At 43.7% G+C, this 15259-nt stretch overlaps 1 protein-coding gene across 3 annotated transcripts; it reads right to left on the reverse strand.

Moving 5' to 3' along the window:
- Window positions 1–1047: 1047 nt before the first annotated feature.
- LOC147958230 (MADS-box transcription factor 5-like) lies at window positions 1048–7884 on the reverse strand. Of its 3 annotated transcripts, none has more exons than XM_087535574.1 (8): window positions 7502–7884; window positions 3584–3659; window positions 3233–3294; window positions 2869–2968; window positions 2656–2697; window positions 2517–2558; window positions 1716–1889; window positions 1048–1385 (listed from the first exon to the last, which is right to left on the reverse strand). In XM_087535574.1, the coding sequence occupies exons 1-7, from the start codon at window positions 7684–7686 to the stop codon at window positions 1749–1751; spliced, it is 648 nt and encodes a 215-aa protein (XP_087391700.1). In that variant the 5' UTR covers window positions 7687–7884; the 3' UTR covers window positions 1048–1385; window positions 1716–1748. The 3 variants fall into 3 exon arrangements, with proteins under 3 accessions (XP_087391700.1, XP_087391699.1, XP_087391698.1); XM_087535573.1 differs by having other exon boundaries at window positions 1050–1385; window positions 1760–1889; XM_087535572.1 differs by having other exon boundaries at window positions 1052–1385; window positions 1753–1889.
- Between the last annotated feature and the right edge of the window lie 7375 nt (window positions 7885–15259).

A 15259-nucleotide genomic window follows, 5' to 3' on the forward strand; every position in this document is an offset into this window, starting at 1 on the left:
GAGAACTGACCGCGTCAGGGCGCTGGACTTGGGCCGTGGCGACTGCGTGCGTGCGCGTCGTGTACACGAGTCTGGGAGCGCGGGACGTGGGGTGCTGCGCGGCGGAGGCCTCAGCGGCGCGGTGCGACAGCCATGGCGCGACGTCGACGACGAGCCTGACATGTGCAAGGTCATGGCTTGGGGCGTAAATGTTAGCAGCAAGCCATGTCTATGTGTGTGTGTGTGCGCGCATGTGTGACGTGGTGGTGTGACTTAGCTAGCTAGGTGAGTGCATGACCGGTAGGATAGACTTCTGGATAGGTTGTTGGCTGGATCTAATTTAGCAGCCTACATGCAAGGAGTCAGTTGGTTGGTGGGCTAGCCATGCACGGTAGTTAGCAGCCACAGGTGAAGCTGGCCGCGTCGTGCGCATGGAAAACTTGGGCGTTGCGCTGCTGGGGACTACAAAAGGCCTGGCCTCGAGTGTGTGTTGTATCGGGGGAGCTGTGTTGTAAGCCATGTAGCCGGGAGACTGAGTACGTGCTCAGGGAAGAAATAATACGCCGTTCGCGCGGTGGGGCGGAGTTCGTGCTCCGGGCAAAAACCTCTATCCATCTCCCTTTCTTGTTGGTTCGAGCCACGGCGTCACATAGAGAGCAAGGGCGAGGGCAGCACGGCAACAACAGCGGCGGCCTCATACTCGGCAGGCGTCCTGGTTGAGGAGTGCGTCGGATTGGTAGGTGCCCCATACCCGGCAGGCGTCCTGGTTGGGACTTCGGGTCTTAGATGTTTAGGTTTGACTGCGATGTCTGTTTGGTATTAGGCCCAGACTATCAGCACCCCTTCATTATTTGGATAGGAGTAGCGACAGTTGTTGCTTGTGGCTTTAGTCTTACTGTTGTATGACTTTGTAAGGTGTTGTGAGAATAATTAATAAAGTGATCGTATGCATCGCCCAGATGCAGAGGCCGGGGGTCCTCCTCCTTTTCTAAAAAAACAAATTGCGCGCATGTCTATTCAGGATGAAAATTGCTCTACAAACAGTTCTCAGCATCTCATCGCATGATTGTCAGTGCCTTAGGTGGTGACTTATTGTTTATAGCTATGCACTGTCACTGACAAGGTGCACCTTTCAGTGTACTTGAAATTCAGAATGTGAGATTGTGTCCTCCAATGAGCACCCAACATAATCAGATAACTCTTCTCTTCAATTTAAAGTAATTCTACAACATGAGCTCCTGATTAGTAGTACATAATAGTATGGTTTAAGCTAGAAACCACGGGTAAAAGAGAGCATTGGATTGAAATATTATCAAGTCGACCCAGCGCAGGATATCTGCGCTAAGGCGTCAACTAATCCATCTATTCATTCCTTGTTCAAGTGATCCAGGTAAGCATGATCATACCTGTGATTTTAACAGATTTTGTTATGCAAAAGTTTAATAGACAAAAAACACATTTGAGAAGGAAACTTTTTGTTAATTCTGCACAAGCTGTTCTAGTGTGACATTTTTCAGTTTCTGCTGGTAATGCACATTGCATTTTATTCAGTTTTGTATTTGCATGGTGGCAATCTATAGTTCAGATATACTGTACTATGTCCAAAAAGAAGGTTTATAAATCAATTCATATTTTTCTAAAGTATGAGTTGCTGATAAGAATTTTCTTTTTTGCTGAGATAATTCATATTAAAATGAAAAAAAACATAGTTAATGTTAATAAGGTAGGTATCATACTTGTAGTTTTGTATTAATAGCTCAAGAGAACAATTACCCCATACCAAGGGAAGGGTCACAATCAGGATGAAAATACTCCTGTTGATTAGCTTGATTAGCATGGCCACTAGACCCACTTGGTCCAACATCCTGGCAAAACATCTGTAGAACACTATCCGCACTAGTTTCTTGTATCTGGTACAAAAAGGGATAAATGTTGAAACATGCATAGCTGATCACACTTCCTTTGAAGATATGTAACCGAACTCACCCGTTAATTTACCGTTCCATAAAAAACTGTCATGGAATTTTAACAACAATACAAATACCTTCTTTTGTCAAGAATTCTATGATTCTTGTGCATTTCCATCGAACAAACAAAAATATACATAATGAAAAAAATTGTTGGAAGGGCAGGACATTTCTAATCACACCATGTCTCGTATTTTTAGTTGCACGGCCTTTCTTTAATTAGTTTTTTGAACGGTCACCGGGGGCAGTGGATCCCTCCCTACCTGAATATTCTTTACTAGTTAGAAGAAAGAAACTAGATGATTGACTGGACTAACCAAATCAATACGACATCAGCTAGTGCTAATTTTCCCTTCATATATATGTTTTCTTTCTATCAGTGAGGCTTCCACATACAGTACTATGTATGGAAATCCTAATAAGCATGCAGATCCAAATGAGGATTAACCAAAAGAGTATGGGTATAAATGGCACAATCAGGCTAACTAAACCAATGCTGGAAATAAAATAGAATGATGAAAGACCATGACGGAAAAGATGAGGTTTATCACTCATATTAGTGCATTGTACCTTTTTTCGTAAGTCTTTATTAACATCTTGCAGTTGTTGTTCCTGCACAAATTAGCAATTGGTAATTCTAGGGCCTAGATGCTGAAAGATACATATAGACCAAAACCTGAAGGCTGAACAATAAAGTCACATGTGTAACCTTGCGCTTGAGCTCAAAGAGCTGATCAAGTGACTGCTGGCTCTGTACAAGTGTACACAGAAATAGCTGGTCAGCATTACATTTTACATGTTAAATAAATCTGATCTCAAACATTTTTATATGTTACAGCATGCTTCTGAACCACTGCTTGAGAAGTACATATATGGAAATGTGCTCACCAATTAATTAACTTGATTATGACGATGTATGTACCTTTGTCGCCCTGATATGTTTGAGAGAGATCTCAATTTGGTTCTCCAGTTGCTCAAGTTCCTTCATGTTAAGTGGGCCCAAGTCCTCGCCAAGAAGATTTCTGCACAAGATCAGTAATTTTAGGCACTTTGTGGTGTTGGTGCTGCATCTCACAGCTCCTCACTGATCACTCCAAGCTCTATCCAATTCCTAAACTCTCTCTATGCATGCATGCTAACTCCATGTCACCTATGATGCACCCTGGCAGACTTATAGGCACTGACTCAACTCTAAACTGCATGACAAGATTAAATATCTAACACCTAAGCAAAGATTCATATGATATTTCCAACATTTTCTTTACAGTTGGCTTGGGACTACATACCTCTGAGTTGTCTGTAGGAACTCAACTCTTGTCTTTAGCTTTAAATACTCCTGGTAGTTGCTCTAGATTGAATAAGAGAATTAACAGTCTACTGATTAATCGAGTGAAATCATGACTATAATGCACAACAACATTATGCACAAACCATAGTTATGTACGTTTGTTTACAAGGTACTACCAAATTAATCTTACTAGAATACATGACATAATGTATTTACATCACACTGAAACTAGAGGATAAGTCCTCTCCAGTGTTAATTAGTTATTGTCATATCTGATGTTGTGGCATATTATGTCTTATTTGAAGAAAGAGAGATTAAATCTATCCAGTGCATATGTTGAAAAGGTTACTAGTTCGGTCTCCGGAGTTGCAGTTGCCTCGGAGTTGAAGTTACAGCTGCGGTACCGTTCTAGAGTCTTGTACATGCTGTTGAACAACAAGAAAAATGGATTATATAGAGAAAGTTTTGAAAGAAGAGAAATCATGAAATATGCCTTAACCTAATAAACGTAAGAAACTATTTGTATAGACTGAGGGATTTCATTACGTTGTAGTGTGACACGACCAAACGAATAGGACATTTTTAGATCGTTTAATTTCTAAGCCACCATGTCACTTAAACAATTGTATGCAACTGTAGATCCCCTTTGGATTGAAGGGCTTTGTAAGAATTTGTAGGATTTTAATCCACAGGAATTTCCCTATAGAGGTCCTTTAGATCGAAGTAATGAAACCCCTAACAACATTCATGTTTCATTCCCCTACCTAACATTTTAAAATTTTAAATTTTCATTCTTCATGCATGCCCCTTTCTAACATTTTAAAATTAATATTTAAAAAGACTTGAAGTATCCAAAGGGCCATCCACATCTGCAAACCCCATGCCTTGGTTTCAGAAATCCTACATTAGCCAATTGCTGCTTTTTTTTTTCTTACAGTACAGTGTTCCAGAGAGGCCTAGGTCTAGAAGTGTGCAACCTAATTAATATGCATTTAACTGCCTCTTTTTCCTTAGATGAAGAATCAGTATTTAGGATCACCGAGTTAGAAATAGAGCCCTCATTCCAAACATGCCCACACTGTAGAGATTGCAACATATCTTTCATTAACGAATAGATGGCCGATTTTCTGAAAATTTAAAGACATGGAACAATTTTAATTGAGAAAATTAGGACATTATATTGGGCACATCACATTGTGGGTACGCAAGAAATGCATGGCAGCTATAGCATAGCGTGACCTCTAATGCGGAATTTGTTTTGTAAGTACATGCTATTCTAGAAATAAAGAAAAAGGCCAGTAAGTTTGTGTAGCCTTGTGTACTACTCCCTCCTTTCACAAATACCCCTATGAGATGTTTTGAAAATTTCAACATGGACTAAATACGGACCGAAACGAGTGAACATACACACTAAAATGCGTCTATATACATCTGATTCGGGAAAGAGTTGGAACATCTTATAACAACAGTGAACAGAGGGAGTAGCTAGGACATAAAAGAGAAAACTATTCACATTTGCAAGGTGGAAGAGAAAAACATGTTCAGATCTGTCATGCCATCTAGCCATTCAAAAAAAGAAAAGACTTGCGTACGCTTGTGACGTGATTTCACGTGCCCAGTGCAACCGAAAGAAAAAGTAGAAGCACCCAGGGTACTACGGGGCTTAATACTCCCTCCGTTCCATAATATAAGAACGTCTTTGACTAGTATTTCTCGTAAGTTCCAGTGCGCATTCGACGTGTTTGCTAGTACTTTGCTTAACTCGACTGTACTGGACGGGTACGCTGGGCTACACATTTCATTTCACCTGCCGTCTGTCAAACTCAAATGCAAAGCTCTATAGGACCAGCCGGCGGAGGATCCGCTCCCATGCATGCCAAGGAGAAGAACGTAGGAGAGGATAACCCCTGACGAGCGCATCGATGCATCTCATTTTCTCGGATTACTTTTCGTTTCCGTCCATATCTCTCCCCTGGCCGCTGCGGCCGCGTGCGCGTACGGCGCCCGGCCAGACAAGACGTAGAGAGGGGGAGGCCTCGATGGAAGAAAGTATTTTTATTTTATTTTTTGCGAGGGGAAGAAAGTAGAATTGGATCCGTGGGGGGAGGGACCCAACGGGTGGTTCCAATGGAACAGTAGGAATAGTAGTGCAATCTAGCTAGCTAGCTAGCGAAAACGAAGCATGCATGTCACACGAGATCCAGCAACACACACCGGAGATGCTAGTTAGCAAAAAACGGAGGCCTCCAAAATTTCTCAAAAAAAAAAGCATCAAGGAAAGGGGAAACAGCCAGCCAACAAAATGACAGGGAAACAAATCTTTCGCCAAAATTCTCAACAAAAACAACAACAAAAGCCCCTCTGCGAAACGATAAGAAAAAGAGGAGGAATTGATTGATTTCTAGAGTATCCAGGATGATAACCACAAGAATTTCTACACATGTGGACACCCTCTGGGTACAAGTAATGATAACACTAACATTATAATGGGTTTATTTTTTACACCTCAACCCTAGGATTTCTATTTAAAAAATCGTTATACGTCATGACAATTCTACCTTTTTTGTCCACCTTTTCTATATTTGGGGGGGGGGGGGGGGGGGGGATATGTGCACCTTTTCTGATATCTTCTAATTCATGTTTAAAAAACTTGAGGTGTGCAAATGGTCATAGCTGCAAAACCATGTGCATTGGTTCCGGATATCATGACAACTAAATACTACATTAGCTTATTCACGTTTTTTTTCTCTACATAATTTTGATACCTCCTCCGATCCATATTCATGTTTAGGATGTTTTCCTAAACATGAAACTCTGCCATGATTTTTTGTCCCCCGTATCTCTTACCACTCCCTCGTTAGTTTCTCAAATATCATGTACATATTAAAGAATGACGGCGAAAAACATGTGTTAGACACCGTGCCACGTGTAGTTAGAACTAAAACTAGGAAGGAATGGGTGGTATTATTTCTCCTCCCGCAACCGTAAAGCTGCATGTACTCCCTTCCGTTCGAACTAAAACGACGACACTTATTTTTAGAGCCTCATACGATTATGGCATAATAATGACGCGAAAGGACGAGCGGTACCGGTACTACGACGATAAGCTCTCGCCAGCAGACGGGGATGAGGTACGTACGTACGCCTGTCTGCCAAATGTCTACGGCCAAAACGCACTGCTGGTACCTACTAACCGATGAATTCGTTCGTCGGTTCACATGCGCAGAACATGGCAGTATGGCACTGCTCCTCCATGGCCACAGGACAGCACCTTGATGGGTTCTGTGCAAGTGACGAGCACACCGATGTACTACATGCATTGTCGTTTTCAGCGTGCTGTGCTGCGCGAACGGCCTGAGTCACCCAGACAAGACGGGGATAGAGGAGTGGGACGAGGGCTCAATGGAACAGTAGAATTGGAGGATCCGGAGGATTGGCTCCCAATGGAACAGTAGAATCTCCTCCTAGCCAGTGAGCGATACGATGCACACACGAGAGATAGAGAGGGACAGGGAGCCAGGTCTCCCAAGAACTCCCCAACGCAATGCATGGACGGAAGATCAGATCAAACATGTACAGTAGTATAAAATGAATCAATTATGCAAGAGAATAACTAGCTGATTTGTGTTCTGAGCTAGCCAGGCAATAGGACAGCAGAGAAGAAATGAAATAGTTTGTGCGGGCGGGTCTGAAATGGGAAAAAAGTACTATATGTGCGTTTGCCCAGATCTGGAGACGCTAGCTATGGCAAGCAAGTAGTAGCTCTGATTTCACATACATAGCTCTGATCTGTCGATCTGGAGCGTGAACACCAAAAGAGGAAAGGGGAAACGCATGCATCTCACACCCAGCGCTCTGATGGGTGATTGGAAAGACGCAGCAGCAAAATCTTTGCCCGAAACAGCAAAAGAAGATGACGAGAGGCTACCATCCTAGCGGCCTAGCTACATCTACACGCATGGAGAAGATCTTGTGGTGCAGTAAAAAAAAAAGAGAAGAGACCTTCGAGCGAACTCTGGTTGCTGCGATGGACATGGATGGATGATTGGAAAGAAAGACGCAACAGCGAAATCTTATTTCCCTCCCCGAAACAGCCAAATCTTATTTCCCTCCCCGAAACAGCGAAATCTTATTTCTACCATCCGCCTGCGGCCTAGCTCTACATCTACATGCATGCATGGAGAAGATCTTGTGGTGCAGGAAAAAAAAGGCGAAGATTTTCGGCTGAAACAAACAAATCGGAGCGGAATTAGGTGTGGCTGGGTACCATGAGGATGTGGAGAACTCGAAGAGGCGGCCGCGGGCGGAGAAGATGATGAGCGCGACCTCAGCGTCGCAGAGCAGCGACAGCTCGTACGCCTTCTTGAGCAGGCCGTTGCGGCGCTTGGCGAACGTCACCTGCCGGCTGATCTTGTTGTCGATCCGCTTCAGCTCCACCTTGCCGCGCCCCATCCCTCCCTTTCGCTCGCCTCGCTCCCTTCCCCTTCTCTCCTATCCTCTTCTCCTTCTCCCTGTGCTATGGTGGTAGCTAGAGTGCTTCCCTCTCTTTATCTTTCCCTTTCCTCTGTACGTATCTCGCTTGAAGATCTCTAGCTTCTCCCTCTGGCCGTCCTGGGGCCGGCATCGGCATGCAGCCGTGCTCTCTTTCTCATCGCCGTGCGGTGCGGGGCCCGCTCGTCCGTTGCGTGGCGCCCCGGCATTGGTACATGCTCCAATGGCATGGTACCCGTCACTCCCAGTAGGCCCTGGCTAGCCAGGCAGTAGTACTAGCGCAGTGGTAACAGGTCTGATCCACTGCCACGCACCTGCAGGTCGCGAGTTCGACCTTCGCACGCACATATTTTTTTTAGAAATTACAACATAGTGTGGCGTGCATTCTTCAAAAATCAAAAAGGAAAACAACTGTTGTGTGAATGGAACATCTATTGACACACCTTATTCGGCATGGTATCCTTGGTTGCATCATCTATTGCAATTGTTGGTTTGAAGGTTAACGATGTGCTGGTTTAATTATTTGAGATAACAAGCATTTTTATTGACCCATAAAGCTTATTGGTGTGCTGATTTCAGTTGCCAGAGATGTTTATGTTCCAGGAATAGTTCAATCGAGCCCCAAAGGCGCCACATGAGCAGTTCTAAAGATCGGGATCACTGTGCGTGCCACAGCTACAATCTGGTACCACACTCACTCACACGAGCCACACTCTTGGAAGAGGGCTTTCGTCGGACGTGGACAAATAACTAGCGCTCGGGCGCGCGTTTGGTCATCATGTCATATGAAGGAAGCTCCGGTCTCCGGCGGCGTCCACCGGAACGCTTCTGAACGCCCGGATCATCCTGTCCGAACACCTATTGTCGTCCAACGCCGTTCACCAAACGTCCAATTTCGGACGTTCGAAATCCAACAAACCAGAAGTGGGTCGGTAGGAGATTTGCGGACGTCCGCCACGTTGGCCACGTTGGCACCCGTCTGAGCAGTCCCACCCAAAATCCTCGCCGCGTTTCGTTCCAGCAGGATGCAGTCGATCGCATGCGTCGTGAGTGCGCGTCACCGATCGATCAGAGCAGCCGCAACCCTAGGGTGCTCGTTTGTTGTTGAAAGGATGACAACAACATCAGCGACGATGATGAAACAAAAGGCGAGGATGTGTGAGCGGCCATGGCGGCCATGCCTACGAGGTCACTGGTACCTCGCGTAGTTCGGTTTATTATTTCAAAAAAGTTGAACTTGTTAAATAGCATCCAGTTTGCATACAATGTATGAAACTTGCTTAAATTTCGTCTTGCTTGCATGAATTTCGTCTATTTTGTGAGATATCAGTTTAAAAGTGGGCAGACATTTGGTGCACAGGATTGGATAGGCACTCTCCTATCCTTTATGCGCGAACACATTCAACATTTGGCACGTGTGATTTGATGCACGGCGTTAGAGTTGCCATTGTCATCTTGACCTGTGACTTGAAATCGAGTTTGTCTATCTTTGAGCCATTACTGTAAAAAACTTTTTGGAGCCCCAAGGATAATTTTATGTTGCTTGATGAGTGCGCAGTTGGGGGCATACCTCATCTGAACACAGACGAAAAACAAGATTTTGTCTGGTCCGTTTACTGAGGAAGAGGTGTTTGCCACGGTAACACAAATGAAACAAAATAAGGCTCCTGGACTTGAAGGATAGAAATGTTGGCATATCATTAGGGGGGGGGGGGGGTCCTATGCCTATGTTCCATGACTTGTTCAATGGCCATTTACAGCTTTTCACCAATGTTGTTGCCAAAGAAGAGGAGGATGTGCGCATTTAGCAGTTCATGCTGATACGTCTACTCAATGTGAGTTTCAAAATCTTCACCAAGGTTGGCATGAATAGGTTGACATGGATCGCCCATTCGGTGGTGCAACCAACTCATATTGATTTTATGCCAGGGAGACACATCCTAGAAGAGGTTGTTGTCTTGCATGAAACTCTACACGAAATCCATTCGAAGAAACTGGACGGGGTTATCTTCAAAGTGGATTTGGAGAAAGCGTGTGATAAGGTCAAATGGCTCTTCCTCTAGAAGGCCTTATGCATGAAGGGGTTCTATGAGGCCTGGAGGAAACAGGTGGAGTCCTTCATTCCAACAGATAGTGTTGGGATTAAGGTGAATGATGACATAGATCATTATTTCCAAATGCATAAGGGCTTAAGATAGGGAGACCCGATGTCTCCTGTTCTATTCAACATAGTAGCGGATATGTTGGCAATTTTTAACGGTCGGGCTAAAGAGAATAGCCAAGTAGGAGGACTAGTTCCACATCTTGTGGATGGGGGTGTCCATACTACAATACGCGCATGACACAATTATTTTCATGGAACATGACTCGCAAAAGCTAGAAATACACTAGTAGAAAACGGGGCTTTGGTTCGGCCAGAAAAGAGCATTAATCCCGGTTGCATTACGAACCGGGACTAACGTGAGCATTAGTCCCGGTTCGAGCGGTTAGGGCACGGTACATGCATTAGTCCCGGCTCAAATGGGACCTTTAGTCCCGGTTGGTGCCACGAACCGAGACTAAAGGGTGCAATGCCCATTAGTACCGGTTCGTGGCATGAACCAGTACTAAAGGTTAGACCTTTAGTCCTGGTTCGAGCCACCAACCGGGACAAATGGGGTTGAGGCACCTTTAGTACCGGTGCAATTTTCAAATTCTACACCCCCCCCCCTTCTATCGCCTTTTCAGTTTTGTAAAAAGCAAAAGAAAATGATAAAAACTTCAAAAGTTAAAATCCTTCGAGATGTAGTTATGTTACTACATCTACTAGTTAGGAAAATTTAAAAACTTAAATTTGGACATGTTTTGCAAAAAGTGTAGGGAAAATGTAAAACGGCTATAACTTTTGCATACGATGTCAGAAAAAAACGTATGTTCAGCACGAAAATCCGCATCCGATTTTGACAGCCTACAGCCTGTTTGCAAATTTTTAGAATCCTCAAATTCTAAAAGGAAAAAAAGTTATGCTCAAATTTTAGTTTTTTTTGAATTTTCGTTAAATCTGTTCAAACTACTTATTCAAGAAGTATTAGTGTTACTAAATAATTACTTCAGTTTTTTTGAATTTGGTCAAATCTGGTCAAACTGTGGTCAAATAATGGTCAAACTACTTATTCAAGAAATATTAGTGTTACTAAATAATTATTGTTTTTTAGAACGATAGTTTCAAACTCAAACAGTGAAATGTGTGACTTCATGCTCAAGCTAAACTCCTGAGAGTTAATAGGATTGACATCTTACTATTGTGAGGAAAACAACAAGTGCAGACTTGGAAGCGAGGGAGAATAGAACCCGGAAGTTAAGCGTGCTCAGGCTAGGGTAGTGAGAGGATGGGTGAGCATCCGGGAAGTTAGATGATTTGGAATGATGAGGGGTGATTAAATATTAGAGGTTAAATGGAGCAGTGATGAGGGGTGATTAGAGATTAGAGGTTAAAATAATTCAGAAATTTGAAAATTCGGGAAATTTAAAAAAAAATCATAAATTTTCCTTTAGTACCGGTTGGTGTTACCAACCGGGACTAAAGGTGGACCTCCACGCAGCGGCCACGTGGAGGGCCTTTAGTCTCGGTTCGTATAAGAACCGGGACTAAAGGGGGAGGCCTTTAGTTGTTGGGGAACGTAGTAATTTCAAAAAAATTCCTACACACACGCAATATCATGGTGATGCATAGTAACGAGAGGGGAGAGTGTTGTCTACGTACCCTCGTAGACCGGAAACGGAAGCGTTGACACAACGGAGAGGAAGTAGTCGTACGTCTTCCCAATCCGACCGATCCAAGTACCGAACGTACGACACCTCCAAGTTCTGCACACGTTCAACTCGGTGACGCCCCTCGAGCTCCGATCCAGCCGAGTGTTGAGGGAGAGTTTCGTCAGCACGACGGCGTGATGACGGTGATGATGTTATACCAACGCAGGGCTTCGCCTAAGCACCGCTACGATATGACCGAGGTGGAATATGGTGGAAGGGGGCACCGCACACGGCTAAGGAACGATCATGAAGATCAACTTGTGTGTCATGGGGTGCCCCCTGCCCCCGTATATAAAGGAGGGACGGGGGAGGTGCGGCCGGCCCCTAGGGGTGCGCCTGGAGGAGTCCTACTCCCACCGGGAGTAGGACTCCCCCTTCTTGCCTTGTTGTAGAAGGAAAGGGGAAGGGGGGAAGAGGAAAGGGGGGCGCCGCCCCCCCCCCCCCCGCTTCCTTGTCCTATTCGAACTAGGGGGGCAGCCTGCCCTGGCCAGCCCTCCTCTTCTCCCTTAGGGCCCATGTAGGCTCATTAACCCCCCGGGGGGGGTTCCGGTAACCCCCCGATACTCCGGTAAAATCCCGATTTCACCCGGAACGATTCCGATATCCAAATATAGGCTTCCAATATATCAATTTTTATGTCTCGACCATTTTGAGACTCATCGTCATGTTCGTGATCACATCCGGGACTCCGAACAACCTTCAGTACATCAAAACACAAAAACCCTAATTACGATCGTCACCGAACTTTAAGCGTGCGGACCCTACAAGTTCGAGAACTATGTAGACATGACCAAGACACGTCTCCGATCAATAACCAATAGCGGAACCTGGATGCTCATATTGGTTCCTACATATTCTACAAAGATCTTTATCGGTCAAATCTCATAACAACATACGTTGTTCCCTTTGTCATCGGTATGTTACTTGCCCGAGATTCGATCGTCGGTATTCCAATACCTAGTTCAATCTCGTTACCGGCAAGTCTCTTTACTTGTTCCGTAATACATCATTTCGCAACTAACTCATTAGTTGCAATGCTTGCAAGGTTTAAGCGATGTGCATTACCGAGTGGGCCCAGAGATACCTCTCCGACAATCGGAGTGACAAATCCTAATCTCGAAATACGCCAACCCAACAAGTACCTTCGGAGACACCTGTAGAGCACATTTATAATCACCCAGTTACGTTGTGACGCTTGGTAGCACACAAAGTGTTCCTCCGGTAAACGGGAGTTGCATAATCTCATAGTCATAGGAACATGTATAAGTTATGAAGAAAGCAATAGCAACAAACTAAACGATCAAGTGCTATGCTAACGGAATGGGTCAAGTCAATCACATAATTCTCCTAATGATGTGATCCCATTAATCAAATGACAACTCGTGTCTATGGTTAAGAAACATAACCATCTTTGATCAACGAGCTAGTCAAGTAGAGGCATACTAGTGACACTCTGTTTGTCTATGTATTCACACATGTATTATGTTTCCGGTTAATACAATTCTAGCATGAATAATAAACATTTATCATGATATAAGGAAATAAATAATAACTCTATTATTGCCTCTAGGGCATATTTCCTTCAGTCTCCCACTTGCACTAGAGTCAATAATGTAGTTCACATCACCATGTGATTTAATAACAATAGTTCACATCATCATGTGATTAACACCCATAGTTCACTTCGACATGTGACCAACACCCAAAGGGTTTACTAGAGTCAATAATCTAGTTCACATCGCTATGTGATTAACACCCAAAGAGTACTAAGGTGTGATCATGTTTTGCTTGTGAGAGAAGTTTAGTCAACGGGTCTGCCACATTCAGATCCGTAAGTATTTTGCAAATTTCTATGTCAACAATGCTCTGCACTAAGCTACTCTAGCTAATTGCTCCCACTTTCAATATGTATCCAGATTGAGACTTTGAGTCATCTGGATCAGTGCCAAAACTTAAATCGACGTAACCTTTTACGATGAACCTTTTGTCACCTCCATAATCGAGAAACATATCCTTATTCCACTAAGGATAATTTTGACCAATGTCCAGTGATCTACTCCTAGATCACTATTGTACTCCCTTGCCAAACTCAGGGCAGTGTATACAATAGGTCTGGTGCACAGCATGGCATACTTTATAGAACCTATGGCTGAGGCATAGGGAATGACTTTCATTCTCTCTCTATCTTCTGCCGTGGTCGGGTTTTGAGTCTTACTCAACTTCGCACCTTTGTAACACAGGCAAGAACTCCTTTGACTGTTCCATTTTGAACTACTTCAAAATCTTGTCAAGGTATGTACTCATTGAAAAACTTATCAAGCGTCTTGATCTCTCTATATAGATCTTGATGCTCAATATGTAAGCAGCTTCACCGAGGTCTTTCTTTGAAAAACTCCTTTCAAACATTCCTTTATGCTTTGCAGAATAAATCTACATTATCTCCGATCAACAATATGTCATACACATATACTTATCAGAAATGCTGTAGTGCTCCCACTCACTTTCTTGTAAATACAGGCTTCACCGCAAGTCTGTATAAAACTATATGCTTTGATCAACTTATCAAAGCGTATATTCCAACTACGAGATGCTTGCACCAATCCATAGATGGATCGCTGGAGCTTGCATATTTTGTTAGCACCGTTAGGATTGACAAAACCTTCTGGTTGCATCATATACAACTCTTCTTTAATAAATCCATTGAGGAATGCAGTTTTGTTTATCCATTTGCCAGATTTCATAAAATGCGACAATTGCTAACATGATTGGGACAGACTTAAGCATAGATACGAGTGAAAAACTCTCATCGTAGTCAACACCTTGAACTTGTCGAAAACCTTTGTGCGACAATTCTAGCTTTGTAGATAGTAACACTACTATCAGCGTCCGTCTTCATCTTGAAGATCCATTTATTTTCTATTGCTTGCCGATCATCGGGCAAGTGAACCAAAGTCCATACTTTGTTCTCATACATGGATCCCATCTCAGATTTCATGGCCTCAAGCCATTTTGCGGAATCTGGGCTCATCATCGCTTCCTCATAGTTCGTAGGTTCGTCATGGTCAAGTAACATGACCTCCCGAACTGTATTACCGTACCACTCTGGTGCGGATTTCATTCTACTTGACCTACGAGGTTCGGCAGTAACTTGATCTGAAGTTAAATGATCATCATCATTAGCTTCCTCACTAATTGGTGTAGGAGTCACAGGAACAGATTTCTGTGATGAACTACTTTCCAATAAGGGAGCAGGTACAGTTACCTCATCAAGTTCTACTTTCCTCCCACTCACTTCTTTCGAGAGAAACTCCTTCTCTAGAAAGGATCCATTCTTAGCAATGAATGTCTTGCCTTCGGATATGTGCTAGAAGGTGTACCCAATAGTCTCCTTTGGGGATCCTATGAAGACACATTTCTCCGATTTGGGTTCGAGCTTATCAGGTTGAAGCTTTTTCACATAAGCATCGCAGCCCCAAACTTTCAGAAACGACAACTTTGGTTTCTTGCCAAACCACAGTTCATAAGGCGTTGTCTCAGTGGATTTTGATGGTGCCCTATTTAACGTGAATGCAGCTGTCTCTAATGCACAACCCCAAAATTTAGTGGTAAATCGGTAAGAAACATCATAGATTGCACTATATCCAATAAAGTATGGTTATGATGTTTGGACACACCATTACACTGTGGTGTTCCAGGTGGCGTGAGTAGTGAAACTATTTCACATTGTTTTAACTGAAGGCCA

The sequence above is a fragment of the Triticum urartu genome, chromosome 7A (assembly GCF_056163025.1).
Source record: "Triticum urartu cultivar PI428250 chromosome 7A, HENAU_Tu73, whole genome shotgun sequence".
Taxonomy (NCBI): domain Eukaryota; kingdom Viridiplantae; phylum Streptophyta; class Magnoliopsida; order Poales; family Poaceae; genus Triticum; species Triticum urartu.

Excerpts from the sequence above, each read along its gene's own strand:
- LOC147958230 (XM_087535572.1), bottom strand. The coding sequence starts at position 7,686 with ATGGGGCGCGGCAAGGTGGAGCTGAAGCGGATCGACAACAAGATCAGC. Across the intron at positions 3,295-3,583 it reads CAACTCCGGAGACCGAACTA|AGCAACTACCAGGAGTATTT; the intron begins GTAACCTTTTCA and ends TATTCAATCTAG. Across the intron at positions 1,890-2,516 it reads ATAAAGACTTACGAAAAAAG|ATACAAGAAACTAGTGCGGA; the intron begins GTACAATGCACT and ends TTTTTGTACCAG.